This window comes from Heteronotia binoei, chromosome 8 (genome assembly GCF_032191835.1).
Source record: "Heteronotia binoei isolate CCM8104 ecotype False Entrance Well chromosome 8, APGP_CSIRO_Hbin_v1, whole genome shotgun sequence".
NCBI lineage: Eukaryota > Metazoa > Chordata > Lepidosauria > Squamata > Gekkonidae > Heteronotia > Heteronotia binoei.
The window spans coordinates 7,963,370-7,979,564 of record NC_083230.1 but is presented as its reverse complement, the minus strand read 5'-3'; the positions used below and the strand labels follow the sequence as shown (position 1 = coordinate 7,979,564).

General features: G+C 43.2%; 1 protein-coding gene across 3 annotated transcripts in view; it reads left to right on the top strand.

Moving 5' to 3' along the window:
- The window catches only part of ATXN7L1 (ataxin 7 like 1), a 160,863-nt gene that overhangs the window by 123,664 nt on the left and 21,004 nt on the right, over positions 1 to 16,195 (top strand). For all 3 annotated transcript variants that reach the window (XM_060244735.1, XM_060244733.1, XM_060244734.1), the window contains 5 exons: positions 274 to 530; positions 1,197 to 1,389; positions 8,951 to 9,072; positions 10,696 to 11,629; positions 15,738 to 15,812. In XM_060244735.1, the coding sequence (XP_060100718.1) occupies positions 274 to 530; positions 1,197 to 1,389; positions 8,951 to 9,072; positions 10,696 to 11,629; positions 15,738 to 15,812 (1,581 nt within the window). The remainder of the gene's footprint in view (positions 1 to 273; positions 531 to 1,196; positions 1,390 to 8,950; positions 9,073 to 10,695; positions 11,630 to 15,737; positions 15,813 to 16,195) is intronic.

Genomic DNA, 16,195 nt, shown 5'->3' with positions numbered 1-16,195 from the left:
ATCAGAAGAAACTGGCAGGATGTCCACCCCCACAAAGGTGGGCATGCACAATGGGAAAAGGTGTAAAAATCCCTTAGATTTGATAGTGCCCTAATCCCATAGGTGTGAATGCACAGATGACTACTCGAAGATAATCAGTTACATGCAAGCAACCTGTTTTTTTTTAAGTGGCTGTTCTGTTAGTCTCTTAGATTATTATTTTTTAGAGAAAATGAGTAATGATTTTTATGTGCGCATCCATCTCCTCATGCTTTAACCATTCTGATTTTTAAGACTCATTCACTGAACCATCGGCGAGCAGTTCCGGGCCGCAAGAAGCAGTTTGATGTCCTTCTAGCGGAACACAAAGCCCGGTCCCGGGAGAAAGAAGTCGCAAAAGATAAGGAGCATCCACAGTCTGTAAAGGAAATGCATCAGAACCAACCTGTACCAGCACAAGACCCTCTATCAGGAGCTTTAGTAAACTCTGGGCAAGAACCCAAAGGAGTGTCGCCTGCAAAATCTAGACTGCCCAATTCAGTATTTCCTAGGTGAGTGGCTAGGTTCAGGCAAAGGTTCTGGAATGTCTGGAGTGTTAACTGATGGGACTTTTTTTGCATCTGGCTGAGCAGGTGCTAGAACTTCAAGCAAGGTAATAAAATAATGCAACTTGGAAATGGAGGATATTAGTATGAGATAGACAATTGCATAGCTACGAAGAGACCTCTTGGATTCATATTCCAGACTCAATCCTTTGTTACTAGAAGGCACCGCAGGATGGAATCTTTCTACCCCTGCTCCCCTACAACACTCCTCTAAGCTCTCTGAAATGCTTGTCCTGAGGGAATGGGGGGATTTCAGGGAGCCAAATGGCTGTAATTGGTGGCAGCAGGGCCTTTTTTGTAGAAAAAGCCCAGCAGGGACTCATTTGCATATTAGGCCACACCCCCTGACACCAAGTCAGCCGGGACTGCATTCCTGCTCAAAAAAAGTCTGTGTTTTTTAAAAAAATTGTAACATGTAAAGTGGCCCTTAGATATTTGTTTTTACAAAGACCTACTCTTATCAAGCAGCATAGCAGAACAGAACTGAATACTTGGTCTGAATGGTGTTACTTCCTATAAAAAAGCCCTTGGAATTTGTTCTTGAATAAGCATGTGTAGGATTGCACATCACTGTTGATAATACAATTTGCCTTTAAAAAAACTCTCTTTTAGATCCTCCTTTACAAACAGCATAAATTGTACCAGTTCTTCAAACCACAGCGGGTATGCACAGGAGCTTCCTTTGCCTTCCCTGCCGGGAGATTTGTCTAGTCGATTATCTAGTGATGAAGGGGAAGTGGACGTATCTGAAGAATCTGAAAAATTAGACTGCCACTATTCTGGACATCATCCGCAGCCTCTTGGGGTATGTCTCTTCCTTTCTTTTTCTTTAGTAGCTTTTATGACTGGCTGTACGTACCTTTGTGGGGGGGGGAAGTAATTTTATTGCCAAAAGCTTTAGCACTGTATAATAACATCACTCATTAACAAGCATCATTGTTCAAAAGATAGGAAAGGGAAGAAAGAAGAGGGGAAAGGAAAACACAACATTTGGTAACTCCATGTCAAACCAAGTAAAAAATAAAAATTTGAGTTGAAATTTCTGTTGTCCAGAAACGTTTCATAGAATAGCAAGTGAGATGTGTTAGCTGGTTCCCAGCATTCTCTCTCTGTCACACTGCTGCCTTCAGCTTTTCTTAGCATTGTCTTTTCTAGTCACTCTCGTCTTCTCATAATGTGATCAAAGTATGACAGCCTCAGTTTAGTCATTTTAGCTCCTAGAGAGAGTTCAGGCTTGATTTGATCAACAGCTCACTTATTTGTCTTTTTGGTGGTCCACGGAACCTGTAAAACTCTCCTCCAACACAGCATTTCAAAGGACTCTACTTTCTTCCTGTCAGCTTTTTCATTGTCCAACTTTCATGCCCATACACAGTAATGGGGCATTAACTTGATCGTGGTTGCCAGCAACACATCCTTACACTTAAGGATCTTTTCTAGCTCCTTCCCAGTCTCAATATCCTTCTGATTTCTTGGATGCAAATCTATCAACCAAGGAATATAATATCTTGAACAATTTCAATTTCTTCATCATCAGCCTTGAAGTTGTAATTCTCCAGTAGTCATCATTTTTGTCTTCTTGATGTTTAGCTGTAATCCTGCTTTGGCAATTTCTGTTTTAACCTTCATTAAGAGTTATTTCAAGTCTTCACTGTTTCCTGCCAATAATGTGGTGTCACCTGAATATCTCTAATTTTACTCCACTTTCATCCAAATGTAATCCACTCTAGTACTTGACATTATAAACATAGGTTTGAACTACACATTCAGCAGAATTGCTTGTTAGAAACCGAGGTCATTTCAGAGTCTACATTGCTGGGGAGGGAATACTATTTGAAATAACCACCTCCCAGTGAAAAAAATTCCCTGCAGATGAAAACACTACTTTGGAGTAGTGTTTCTAGTCCAGCTGATGTACTAGTTTTCTTCTTGTAAGAAATTTTTTCACCTGGGAAAAACCATAATTCCCACACTTGTATAAGCGTAGTCCTTTTTGCCACCTGTGTAGATCATTGCTTAAGAAACTGGACAAAGTGGAGAATCTTATGCTGACAAAGAGGCAGAAAGAAATTGGTGGATACAAACGTGCTTGGCTGTCAGTAGGACTCATTAAGTTTTGCCTGTCAAAAGACCAACTAACAATTTACGTGCAAATGAGTGTCATAATAGTCAAGTGGTCCCTTTTAAAATGGAAAGTTGCTTCTTGTGGAGGGAAATCAGGAACAGAGAGGCAGCCGGGGAAAGGAGCCCTTAATCTTTTCCCACCTGGGAATGCAGCATATTAATATAATGGGTGTTTTATTTTGGGGAGCTGTGAAAGCAGGAAGAGAGGTTAATGTTTCTGGAGAAAGACAGCCCTTTTTGTATTAAACATGAAATGCAACATGGTGCCAAACTCACTGATATTTAACAAACAAAAACAAATGTTTATTCTGCCAGCTAGCAATCTTGAATCATTATAGCTTACGCTGAAACATTTGAGGTTTTGTAAGCATTAATTGTGTGAGTGTGCTTGCATGCTGAATCCATTGTATTGTTTAGGCCAGTAATGAAGAGATAGTTCAAGCACCGCATTAGCCATCTGTTCTAGAAACTGACTGCCTTGAGTGTGAGAGCCATCTTGATTGGTCCAGTTTTCCCTCCCTGTGGATTCATTTTTACCATTTTTTTAAGTAACTGAAGCTAAATCAGTTCCCTGTGTACACTGTCTTTGGATAATCTGAGCACTCTGAGCTGACAATTTTGACCAAAATGTAACAAACAGAATGAATTCATGGCACCTGGACGTTTTAATTAGTGCAGGTTATTGATGGAAAACAAACCCTTGGTATAGATCCAAATAGACCTTCTCCCATGCAGTGGAACTTCCCTCCCGCCTCCTTCCTGCTGCAGCCCCTGAAAAGAAATCCCTGGGATTTTAATGGGCCAAATGCTTGCATGGCAATCTCAGTTGCATATTGTGTGTCATTTCCATGCTGTGGGCACAGAAGCAGCAATTGGGGAAGTTTTAGGGCCTCCTCCAAGTTAGAAGGAGAAATCAAGAACGCGGTCTACGCAATGCATTTTATTAGGACCAACCAAATAACACATAACAATGTACAGGGCTTTTTTTTGTAGCAGGAACGCCTTTGCATATTAGGCTACACTCCCCTGATGTAGCCAATCCTCCAAGAACTTACAGGGCTCTTCTGACAGGGCCTACTATAAGCTCTTGGAGGGTTGGCCGCATCAGGGGGGGTGTAGCCTTATATGCAAGAGAGTTCCTGCTACAAAGAAAGCCCTGACAATGTGTAAGTATTTGACATTTTGCAGAACTCTTCAGGCTGGATATTACCTGCACACACAAAAAAGAAGATGCTTCAGGACGTTACGGGATTCTGGTGTAGAATGCTGGTTTTGCTATCGATGTTAGATGCAGAGCTGATCCTGTGAGCAAGCAGACTGAGAAATGGCTACGTTCCACAGAAAACACAAATAAGTTTAAATGGCCTTATTTCTCTCTGCCTAGAAAGAATGGATTTTTTTTCCAGGAGAAAATAAAGAAAATACTTGGCAGTCCACTGTATTAACTTTGGCGATAAATTTAAGATGTTGCATGAGATAGAAAATCAAATTACAGATCGACAATTAAATATTTGCAGAATTCACCATTGGCAGTGTATTACTCATGCACTTCGCCCTTTGAACTGAGGTATTCATTGTTTAGGTTTACAGAAGTGAAGCCTAGATCAGTTATCACTACAGGGCTTTTTTGCTAGAAAAAGCCCAGCAAGAAATTGTTTGCATATTAGACCACACCCCCTGAGGCCAAGCCAGCCGGGACTGCATTCCTGTGCGTTCCTGCTCAGAAAAAGCCTTGACTGCAACTTCCAGAAAACCATGATCTTACAATCTGACTTACCTCATAGGATTGCTAGGTAAAACAAGCACTGTGAAATGCTGTGCATACCTAAGTCCTCGAGTTCTTAAGTTACCTGGAATTCTACTGAGGCAGTACCACGGTAAGACCATTTCACCTTGAAGACCCGTCTGAGTAGCCTAAACCCTCCCTGTTTAGGCAGCAAGTAAATTTATGTTCACCCAGCTCTGCGGGATCTGAGCCTTGGTGATTTGTTAGATGAGCTTGTGGAGGATTGGCATAGCCATGTGACTGAAACCATTGGTGAAATCACGCCTTTGTGCCCTCTCTGCCCTCATGCCACACTGGCCCCATGGTATAACCGGAGCTACAGAGAATGAAACGAGAGCTGAGACAGCTATAGCAAGTGTGGCAGCAGGCTCATGACAAAACCTCAAGAACATCTTATAGGATGTTTATGAAAAACTATGAAATGGCAGTGAAGACTGCCAAGAAAACTTTCTATGCGGCCTTCATTGCATCTGCTAACTCTCACCCGGCCCAGTTATTTAGAAGAATTCCATCTTTGACTTCATTTCCTCAAGGCAAACCAAAGGATAAGGAATCGGCCACTGGCTGTGAGGCATTTGCGAGCTTTTTTGCAGATAAAGTCTTGTCGTTCCACCAAGACCTCCCACCTGGAGGTGACCATTGCATGGATTACTGTGGCTAAGTCAGGGCATGAGAGTTGCCACGCTTGACATAGATGGAAGAATGCCAGCCTGGCAGCATTCCTGACCTGGGATTCTGTGGATAAGGAGGTATCCAGCACTACACCCAAAGTCCTGACAGTTTGTGCCTGTATCAGCGGTACCCCATCAAGGGTGGGAAGTTTATGCTCCAACCCTGAAGGGCCCCCACCACCACAGAACCTCTGTCTTTCTTGGATTCAGTCTCAGTTGGCTCTTTTTAACCATCCCACCATGGCCTCCAAACCCACAGCCAAATTATGCAGGGTGGTATCCAGGTGGCCATCTATTAACAGGTATAGCTGGGCACCCCAGCCTGAAACTTTGCACTAGCTGGGTGAGGGGACGCATATAGATGTTAAATAACATTGGGGAGAAGATATCCCCCAAGGAACCTCACACATTAAGAGGTACCTAGTTGACACTCTTTCCCCCAGTGCCACCTTCTGTCCCCAACCAAGGTGAAATGAGGAAAGCCATTTCAAGGCCACCTCATGAACTCCCACTTCAGCGAGGTGATGGCTTAATAGATGGTAGTCGACCATGTCAAACGCTGCTGTGAGATCGATTAACAACAGCAGTGCCGATCCGCCTCGATCCAACTGACTGTAGAGATAGTCTGTCTCCATCCTGTGGCTGGGGCAAAAGTTGGACTGGAATGGAGCAACACCAGTATGTCAGCCAGGAAACTTTTGGAGCTGCTCAGCTACCACTCTCTCAATTACCATACCCAGAAGTGATAAATATGAGACTGGGTAGTAATTGGAATGATCAGTGGGATCCAAGGATCGGTAAGATCCAAGAATGAAACCAAATAGGTATAAGGTAGAACCCAAGCAGTGCTGGATTACTAAATTGGCCAACTAGGCAACAGCCTAGAGGCCCCGACACCTTTAAAGGGCCCTGCACCATGCCCTCACCTCAAAGAAGGGAAGGGTTGTCTGCAGCAGAGCCACGGTAATACTGAGTAGTTTCAAACATCCTTCCCATGAACCAAAAATGACCCATCAATGGCCTCAAACCAGCCTGCAGGTAGAACGCAGTCCCCCCACTCCCGTGAGTTGGGGTCAGCTCTTTTCTCTGATCTGTAGCTTCCTCCTCCCCCATTCCGTCATTCTGCCCACCCTGAAAGGGAGGCTACCTGTTTCACATGACCAGTAGCAGCACCACGTGACCCTGCAGGTCTTCTCAGTAGGTTTTGCTGCCTCGTGTAGTGTCCTGCTGCTGATTGAGCTCCATTTCTTTCCACAAGGGAACTGATCACAGTGTCCTTCTCAGTTGCATCCCATCCCTGATAAGTGTGAGTGTATACATATAAACATTTTCTTTTTTAAAATAATGCTGTTATTTGGGGGGGGGGGCAGGGACAAGCGGGAAAATGGAGCCACGTGCACAGTGGGAGGGGGGCAGAGTTCCTTAAGCCTGAGGCCCCAAGAGAGAGCAGCTTCCCAGCCTCCTTCCCTCGCAGAGCGGCAGCCGAGGTGTTTGGGTGGGTCAAAAATGTAATGACTGTGTGTTGTTGGAGAGGGAGCCTGTGGAAGTGGGGTGGATGGGTGTGGCAAAGCCCGAGGCCCCAAGAGAGAGCAGCTTCCCAGCCTCCTTCCCTCGCAGAGTGGCGGCCGAGGTGTTTGGGTGGGTCAAAAATGTAATGACTGTGTGTTGTTGGAGAGGGAGCCTGTGGAAGTGGGGTGGGTGGGTGTGGCAAAGCCCGAGGCCCCAAGAGAGAGCAACTTCCCAGCCTCCTTCCCTTGCAGAGCGGCGGCCGAGGTGTTTGGGTGGGTCAAAACTGCAACAGATCCATGGGTATCTGGGGCTCTGGGAGTCTGTTTTTTGAAGTAGAGGCACCAAATTTGCAGCATGGCATCTAGTGCATCTCTCCAAAATACCTTCCAAGTTTCAAAAGAATTGGACCAGGGAGTCCAGTTCTATGAACCCCAAAGGGAGCTGCCCCTATCCATTATTTGCTATGGAGGGAAGGCATTTTAAAGGTGTGCAGTCCCTCTAAATGTGATGGCCAGAACTCCCTTTGGAGTTCAGTTGTACTCGTCACCCCCAAAGTCTCCTGGTTCCGCCACCAAAGTCCCCAGATATTTCTTGACTTGGACTTGGCAACCCTACAGTTTTGGCTGAGGGAGGGGAGGGAGCCAGTGGCCTGGCCGGATGCGGGTCTTGCTTTGGGCTGGAGGAGCAAGACGCAGAGCGGCTGCCTGTCCGTTGGCTTGCTGAGGTTCCTTGGCAGTGGATGTGTCCACATGAAGTTGGGTATCCCACAGTGCGTCTTTACTGGCTTGCAGAGTTATGAAACATGGGTAGGAAAGGACTGTTTTCTGTGCTCTTTTGTTGCCTTGGTCTGATGACTGAGGAATGGAGGGAAGGGCTTCCACCAGATATAGGCATGAGGATATAGCCCCTTTGCTGTCTGTCATCTGTCCAGTGGGAGTTGTACCCTCCCAGCTTAGAGAGGGTCTCTCCGCTCTCTGTCCTGCCCAAGGCCCTGTCCCCCCTCTTTGCAATTTCACCTGAAGAATATTATCATTTTTGCAGGTGGACAGGTAGGGAGATGCACCCCGGCCTCTGTAGCAGAAGGAGACTGGGGGGGGGGGGGAGAGTGCCAGCCTTCCCTAGCAGTCATAATATCCCATTTAGATAGATCCATGTTGGTCTGAAGCAATAGAACAAAGTAGGAGTCCAGCAGCATTTTTAAGACCAACGGAGTTTCATTCAGAATGCAAGCTTTCGTATGCATGCCTACTTCATCAGACAATGGGATGGGGTACAGTGAGCAGAGCTACATATAGCTGGTGGACAGTGATTAAGAATGCAACATGGAACAAAGTTAAGAGTCCAATGACAAAAAGTGAAATTAACAAAATGAAAGAACCTTTGGTCTGGATAGCATTTGCGTGGGAAACCAATAAAACGGTACCGTCAAGCAGGAGTATGATGGTGAGACTGTCATAAGGCACTGAATACATTGAAATACTGCGGATTAGTGTTCCCTCCAAGCTGAGTTAGTGTGGGCTAGCTCTCAGTTTTTTAGCTTCCAGCTCACAGTTTTGTCTTAGCTCAGGAAAAATGGCCCCGGAGCAAACTAATTAATGTAGTAGCTCACAGCTTTAGTGCCAGTAGCTCACGAAGTAGAATTTTTGCTCTCAGGGCTCCATAGTTTACAGGGAACATTGCCACCCGCTTAGAGAGGATCTCAGAGACTGGCAAAGCCGCCATGCCTCACATGACACCCAGACTGGGGTGGGGAGTCAGCCTTACCTAGCAGTCATAATAACTCCGTCTTTTGGCTCTCAGGGGAACTGTTATGGCTAATGAGAAGTACTTGGATGAAAAGGCCATCAAGGAAAACTTGTGAATAATAATAAACCTCCTCTGTTCATCTCTAGCCTTGAAAAGCCCATGGGCCTGAGGTTGCTATGAATCACTGGGAACACAGTTGTTTAAGACAGTGGTAGCCTTAGGGGAATGTGCTGCCCTTAGGCGAATCCAGATACAGCTGGCTTGCATCAGAGTGCATACTTGCAACACTGTTCTGCTCCTTTTGGGGATCCCCAAAATTTGTGATCCCCAAGATTTAGAGTGCCTAGGGGGCCTCCACAGGGTTTAATCCGGCACTGAATCCAAGACTTCAACTGGTTTAATTCTTTTCAACTAATTCTGGTAACTGGCTGAATTATTTTAGCAATTCCAAATTCCTAATATGTTAATCAAGGATGTTATTTCAAATTTTGCAGACTGAAAGAATTTGACCTTTTTCTTAACCTGTTTAGTTTTGTTCATTTGGAAGTCATCTGATGGGAAGAGGATACTATGTATTTGATAGAAGATGGGATCATTTCCGACTGGCGTTAAATTCTATGGTAGAAAAACACTTGAATTCACAGATGTGGAAGTAAGTGAACAATTTATGCTTTCTGAGTTTCCTACATTTCTGACTTTTTCCTCATTGTGAACAATGTTGATCAAATTGTGAAAAAGAAAATGTTCTGTAATAGCGTAACATTAATATGTTAGTGTCAACAATTCAGAAGTAGCACAATTAGTAGAATGATAATCATAATTGTGTTGTGAAGCAAAGTTGTGGTCAACTGTGTGGTTTGGCTTCCTTCCCCACTACATCCCTCTTACCCCAGGAAAACTAGAATATCAGATTCTAGGACATCAACCTACCTTTAGCTATAGCTTAGAAATGGAAGCTGTGTCTACTGAGGTGTTGTGATGCGTATTTCAGTGGAAACAACTCTTTACATGGTAGCTGTCCCACAGAATGATACGATGACGCTGATGGTTTTACTTTTGATCCCTTTTCTTCATAATCCTCAGCACAGAATTATCTTTTCACTACTATCATTCAATAAGGTGATGTTTGCTCCTTCTCCAAAAGGCTTTTATAGAGATGGGAAAAGTACAATAAAGACTAAACAAATAAATCAGAAACAAAATTTTGGGTTCAGTCAAGTTGAGGACAGGTAGGCCTTGGAGTGCAAGTAAAATGTGGTATAGAGAAACTGAGGGAATGGAAGTGGTATGGGAGATGTCCATTGACCTCCCATTCCCTGCTAATGTCATCACCCCTAGACATTAGTCCTGTTCACACATTACAGAGATTACTTGTACACAGGGGTCGTTTTGTAGAAAAATAGATGATGGAGCTCATCCAGGGATTATTATGCAGCTGCAATACTATTCAATGGACAAGGAGGTGGAACTCTCAGAAGGGGGAGGAGGAACTCTCAGAAAGGTTCAGGAGCTGTGCTCCTGTGAGCTCCCACTGAATCCGAGGCCTGCTTGTACATCCTGGCTGCTTATGTGCATCTCTATCAGCAAGAAACAGCCAACACATGTTCACTTCAAATAAAAGTGGGGACCAGTACCTGAATAAATGTGGGGTTTAAATACATGCATTGAATATAACATAGAATTACACAGTAAAGAAAAATCAAGCTTGCACTCTCATAGGTTGTGCATGCATTCACCTGACTTGTGAACAGACCTATGATCTCCATGGGTGTTTGTGTACTCATGTTGCAGAAGATGAAAGGAAATTTATGTTCTGTGGGCCTTCTCAGTGCAGTGTGGAGTGTGATCCGCCTGACTGGATTGTGTCTAGGATTGGGATATTAGGTACACAGCTATGTATTTGTCACGCTGATCACTGAGTTTAGAAGCATACTGATTTCATTTTAACTCCTCTTGGCTGTGGGCACGTACTATCCAGAACCTAGACAGAAAGTAGAATTTGCATAGGTTTCAGCATTTTCTGTTACATATGTAGGACTTTAGGAGCAAATCTATATATTTTTAAATGTCACAGACTGGACATCGCATCCACATAGGAACTGATGAGTATATATATTTGGGGGGGGGGGGTTGTGGTTGGGTTTTAATGTTATTGCTCAGGCCTTCTAGAAGGGTTATTCTTTCCTGCATAGCATTTGACAGAAGGAATGTATATGACCTGGTAACAAAACATCTCTGAACCTCAATGTGTGTGTTTTTTTCTTCTACATTTTAGGAAAATCCCTCCTGCAGTCGATAGCCCTACTCCCTCTCAGGCAGCGCATATCACAACCCCTTTTTCAGCATCAGTTCTGCAGCCTTTCAGCAATCCCAGTGCTGTGTATATTCCTTCAGCCCCATTGAGCTCAAGAATCCCTTCTTCCTACATAATGACTTCAGCCATGGTATCCAATGCAGCTTTTGTGACAACTTCTGATACAAACTCTGTTACATCACACGCCACTACTTTCCCCCACGTAGCTGCCAGTCTGAGTATCATGGACTCTACATTTAAGACTCCATCAGCCGTGTCACCGTTGCCATCAGTCGTACCTTCCTCATCCCACAAGCCATCCAAAGCAAAAACCAGCAAATCCTTAAAAGTCAGAGATCTGTCATGCCGTGATGATGAGTCTTCAAGTAACAAAAAGAAAAAACTGCCTTCTTCCTCCTCCACATTATCCTTGCAGAATTCATCATCGTTGTTTTCAGGGTCCCACAAAAAGAACTGTGTCTTGAACCCTAGTTCAAACTTAAACTCTTTTCAGGCTACATCATCTTTTAACAGTATGTCTGTGCACAGCACAAACAATGGAACAGCCCCTTTCAGTGCCAAACTGGAGTCCTCAGGACGAACTGTATTATCAAGCAGCTCGACAGACTCAGTGAAACATATGAGCATTGTAGTTAGCAGTATTGACTCCTCTGGTTTGTCGATACCTTCCCTTGTTCATCATTCTGGGGACCATTCCCTGGCAGCACACAATGCAGTGTCTTCTGTGCCCCTTTGTTTTGACAAATCAGAAGGGAAAAAACGTAAAAACTCTAGTTCTAATAACAAAGCCTGTAAAATCACTAAATTGCCTGGTATGAATAGTGTTCACAAAAAGAGCACTGCCAACCTTATTTCCACAGTGCCAGATACTCCAAACAGTTCCGTCTCTCGGCAGGTAAGGAATTCTTCCATTTCTCTTAATGTCAGATGTTGCTTTCTATGAGCAAACCGTGGCAACACAATTTGGCCAGGTATATTAATTTGTTTACTGGCAGACATAATTTGAGTGCTGGAACTGCTATGTGTTTTATTCAGACATGCATTATTTATTTATTTATATGATTTATATCCCGCCCTCCCCACCGAGGCGGGCTCAGGGCGGCTCTTCAAGCTTAGAGGAAACCTGATGTGACAAATTGTAGCAAAAATAACTCTGCATAGCACTGATTGGCTTGTTTTCATGTAACCATGGATCTGCCTTTTACCTATCTTCCTACCCCTATGCAATGTTTCTACTAAAAAACCCCAATCCTGTTGATAAATAAAATAAGGCAGCAAATACATTTCTGAGTGGGCAAATGTAAAAGCAGTGAGTTTTTTAAAACGTGAAATGACTGAAGAAGGGTATGTGTGTAACAAAAATGAACATGAAGTCAGTGATTGATCTGGAGACAACCTCTCCCGTTTTTCACTGCCATGGCATGAAGCAACCAGGCTCACTGTGAAGGAAAGAAGGTATACAAACCTTAAGGTTAATCTGTATTTCATATTGAGTTTTATATCTTCCTTCCTCCCATGAATTCAGGGTGGTATACAAGGTGGTTCCCCTAATTTTATTCTCAGAACTTCCCTGCAATGGCTAACTGAATGTTGACATGACATTTTAATAGTTTAACAGAGATTTGAAACACTCTTGCTAGTCCAACCAATCTATTTCACTGTGCTAGTTCTGCATAATAATTCTAAGCTTCTGTGATCAGGACCGCAGCAGTGTCTGCAATATCACCACTCCCAAGCCCCGTTAGGCTGGGAATATACAAAGCATCCCAACCTAAGTATTGCGTTCAATGAGGCATTGTTTATATCCTCTTATTTTTCCTGAGCTTCATTTAGCTTGGGAGGCTTGCACACATCTCCTGAGCAAAGTCACTACTAGTGTTTTATGTCCTCTACTTTTTATACCGAGCGAATTAATTTTTTGTCTGTGTATCTAATGTAAGGCATGGGCACTGTGGGTCCTTGTGAATTTCCCTGTGGATAACAACGGACCTTCTGTGTTTCCCTCATTCATTTCTGGTATTCCTGAGTCCATTGTATTTGGATATTGGTACTGCTAGATTTGGATTTTGCACACTCATGGACTCAATGTGAAAGACCTCCTTTTGTCTCTGTTTGGAGCTAGAATAAGTGTGTTCTAAAATGTTGCATGTAATGTGAATCATTATGAATTTGTAATGTGATATTTCTTCATGGTGATAATATTTGATCTGTAGTTTTTAACTTTCCCCCCTTGTTTCTGAGTTTGTTTTGGATTTTTCATAGACAGTGGGAGCCTGTGTTTACTTTTTCCCTAGAGAACCCTGGCAAAACCAGCTTAAACACACACTCACTGTAGCAAGACAAAAAGTTCTTACTGTCAGACAATGGAACTTCAAATCAACCAGACTTCGATTTGATACAAAGTATAGGTTTTATTAGAGAACCCATAGCATCTGACCAAAGAGAAATTGGAACTGATACATTGTTGCACATGAGCACATCTCTGAAAGAATTCTACATCAAAGCTTGCTATGTAAAAACCCACACATCTAAACATTGCTAGGTCAGGGTGCTAACTTTCACACGGGTACTTCCTCTTATCTCTTTGTTTAGCTGCTTCACAGGGATGGCCGAATTGCCAGCCCTGAGGCCCTTATCTTCAAAGGAAAGTATCTTTTGTTAGTTTGCAGGGAAAGGAATGTTCACAGCGACTATTAGTAACATTCTGTGACCTCTACTTTGATATGCAGCAAGCTTTCTCATGGTTAGTATCAATGCTAAGAAAATGGAGTCAGTTATGCTAAGCAGTTACTGTAGTTGTATTCCAGTGTCTGACACTTACCTCAATTAAAATTGTGTTGGTATTAAAGGTGATTTTTGTGTTTCTCCCCTGCGATGCAACTGAGCAAAGGAGCCTCCCACTTATTCCCCCTTCCCCAAGGGAGAAGGAGCCTCGGCCAGTGAAGGAGCTTGGCTTTGTAGCTCTGCTGTGAGATTGAGAGAGCCTGGCACAGCTCAAGCTTTGATTGAGAGAGCTCTAGCTGTGCCAGACTCTCTCAATCACACAGCAGAGCTACAGAGTCAAGCTCCTCCCTCCCTCCTCCTCTCTTAGGGAAAAGGAAGGGGGAAGAGGGAATGAGCTAGAGGCTGCTCTGCTCGACTACATCATACAGGAGAAATACAAAAATGGTGACTGAAGGAACCAGGAGAGGAGGAAGGAAGCAGGCCATGACCAGTTGCTTGCAGGCCTGATAGGAGCCCTTTGGGGGCCAGATCAGGCTTGCAGGCTGCACATTTTATACCTCTGCTTTAATCACTATTTAGCAAGAAAGGATCACAGTATTATAAAGGTAAAGGTAATCTCCTGTGCAAGCACCGGGTCATTACCGACCCATGGGGTGACGTTTTGTTAGCAGATTTTGACAACCTTTATTATAAAATGTACTGTAATAACAATGTGATACAAATAAATCACTGGTGTGTATTGTTTATATACCAGTGATTTATTTGTACAGCATTGGTATCACAATACATTTTGTAATAATGGTTGTTAATCTCTGTCCATGCAATAAGCTGAAAGGAAGTCCTGTACTGTCATATGCATGTTAGAAAACTGAGAGCTGGATGTGACTTCACAGCCAAGGGGAGATTTGAACTGGGTACCTTTGTGAGATTTTGCACTTTCACTGATTTATGTGACACTTAAGGCCCTCTCTTCAATATATCGTTAAAAATAAGAAGAGCTCTACTGGATTAGGTCCATTTCATCTAACATCCTGTCCACGCAGCTGCCAACCAATTGCCCTGGAGGACCAGCTAATGAGACATAGAGGCCAAGGCCCTTCTCCTGATATTGCCTGCTGGCACTGAGTTTCAGAAATGTACATCCTCTCAATACAGAGGTTCCTGTTAATAACCATGACTAGTAGCCCTTTAATGGCCTCTCCTCTTTGGATCTATCTAAAACGGTAAAGGTAGTCAGCAAGCTGGGTATTCATTTTACCAACCTCAGAAGGATGGAAGGCTGAGTCAAACCTGAGCCAGCTACCTGAACCCAGCTTCTGCTGGGATCAAACTCAGGTTGTGAGCACAGCTTGGACTGCAGGACTGCAGCTTACCACTCTGCGCCACGGGGCTCTTTCGAATCTATCTAACCTTATTTAAAGTCATACAGTAAGATTTTCCTGAAATTTCTAAGTGAGAATAATTGATCTAACCTGATCTTGTCAGATATCTAAGCAGGGTCAGCCCTTGGTTGGTACTTGGATGGGAGACTGCGAAGGAAGCCTAGGGTTGCTCTGCAAAGTGAGGCAATGGCAAATCACCTCTGAAAGTCTCTTACCTTGAAAACATGATGGGGTCGCCATAAGGCGGTTGCAACTTGACTGCACCTTTACACACACAGTAGACGCAGATGGGCAGCCATGTTGCTCTGAAGCAGTAGAATAGATTTTTAGTCCAGTGGCATCTTTAAGACCAACAAAAGTTTATCCAAGGTGTAAGCTTTCACCTGCAGGCACGCTTCCTCAGATACATAGAAATGTTCAGATATATATATATATATATATCTCCTACTTTCATATATATATATTGCTCCACTGGTTTTCCTCCATAATTAAATCCTAACATATTGTGACCTATAAACTTAGCTTGTTATTGCTATTTGCATATGTCAAAACATCTTCATCAATTTGCATATGTCAAAACATCTTCATCAATTTGTATGCTAATTTGCTGTTCACCTACTAGAGGCATCTGCCTATATTTATATATGAACTGTTAATCTCCATTTCTACGTACCAGAGGCAGTGTGCCTGCACACGAAAGGGCAGACCTTGAGTCAACTTTTGTTGGTCTAAAAGGTGCTACTGAATTCAAAATTTGTTCTACACACAAGAAATATAATTGATTAGGTCAAAACAATTGCTCCACTTAGGAGATTTTAAGATTAAAATAAACTTTATCTTGCTACAGATTTCCTGTTTTGATACCCTGCATCTCTAAATATTGTTTCTTTCTCGCAGATTGGGAAAAACAGCAGTGTAGCTTTGTCTCAACCCAGTCCTTCAAGTGCAACAAATCCAGTGCACAACAAACAAGTGAGTTCTGATTTTAAAAACAAAACACAAGCCAAATTTAATATATTGTTTTGTTTTAATATGAGCAAGAAAACCTAATCTTGCTAATGATATGTTGGAAAGATTTTTATCCTGCCCTTCTCTAAGAAGCTCAGAGTGGTATCCTGTGCCTCCCCTTCTACTCAGAACAACTGTGTGAGGTAGATTAAGCTGAGGAATGGTTTCAACATTCACTCAGGGAGCTTCATAGTTGAGCTGGGGAGTTGAACCCAGGTTTCTGTGATCCATGTCTGACACTATAATCCTTTATATTAATAGGTAGCTTAATTTCAGGCTTCCAGGTAGTCTTTCTGTTGTGATGAGTAAAAATTGCTTCTAGACAACCAGACAGGGAGGTTTTGGTT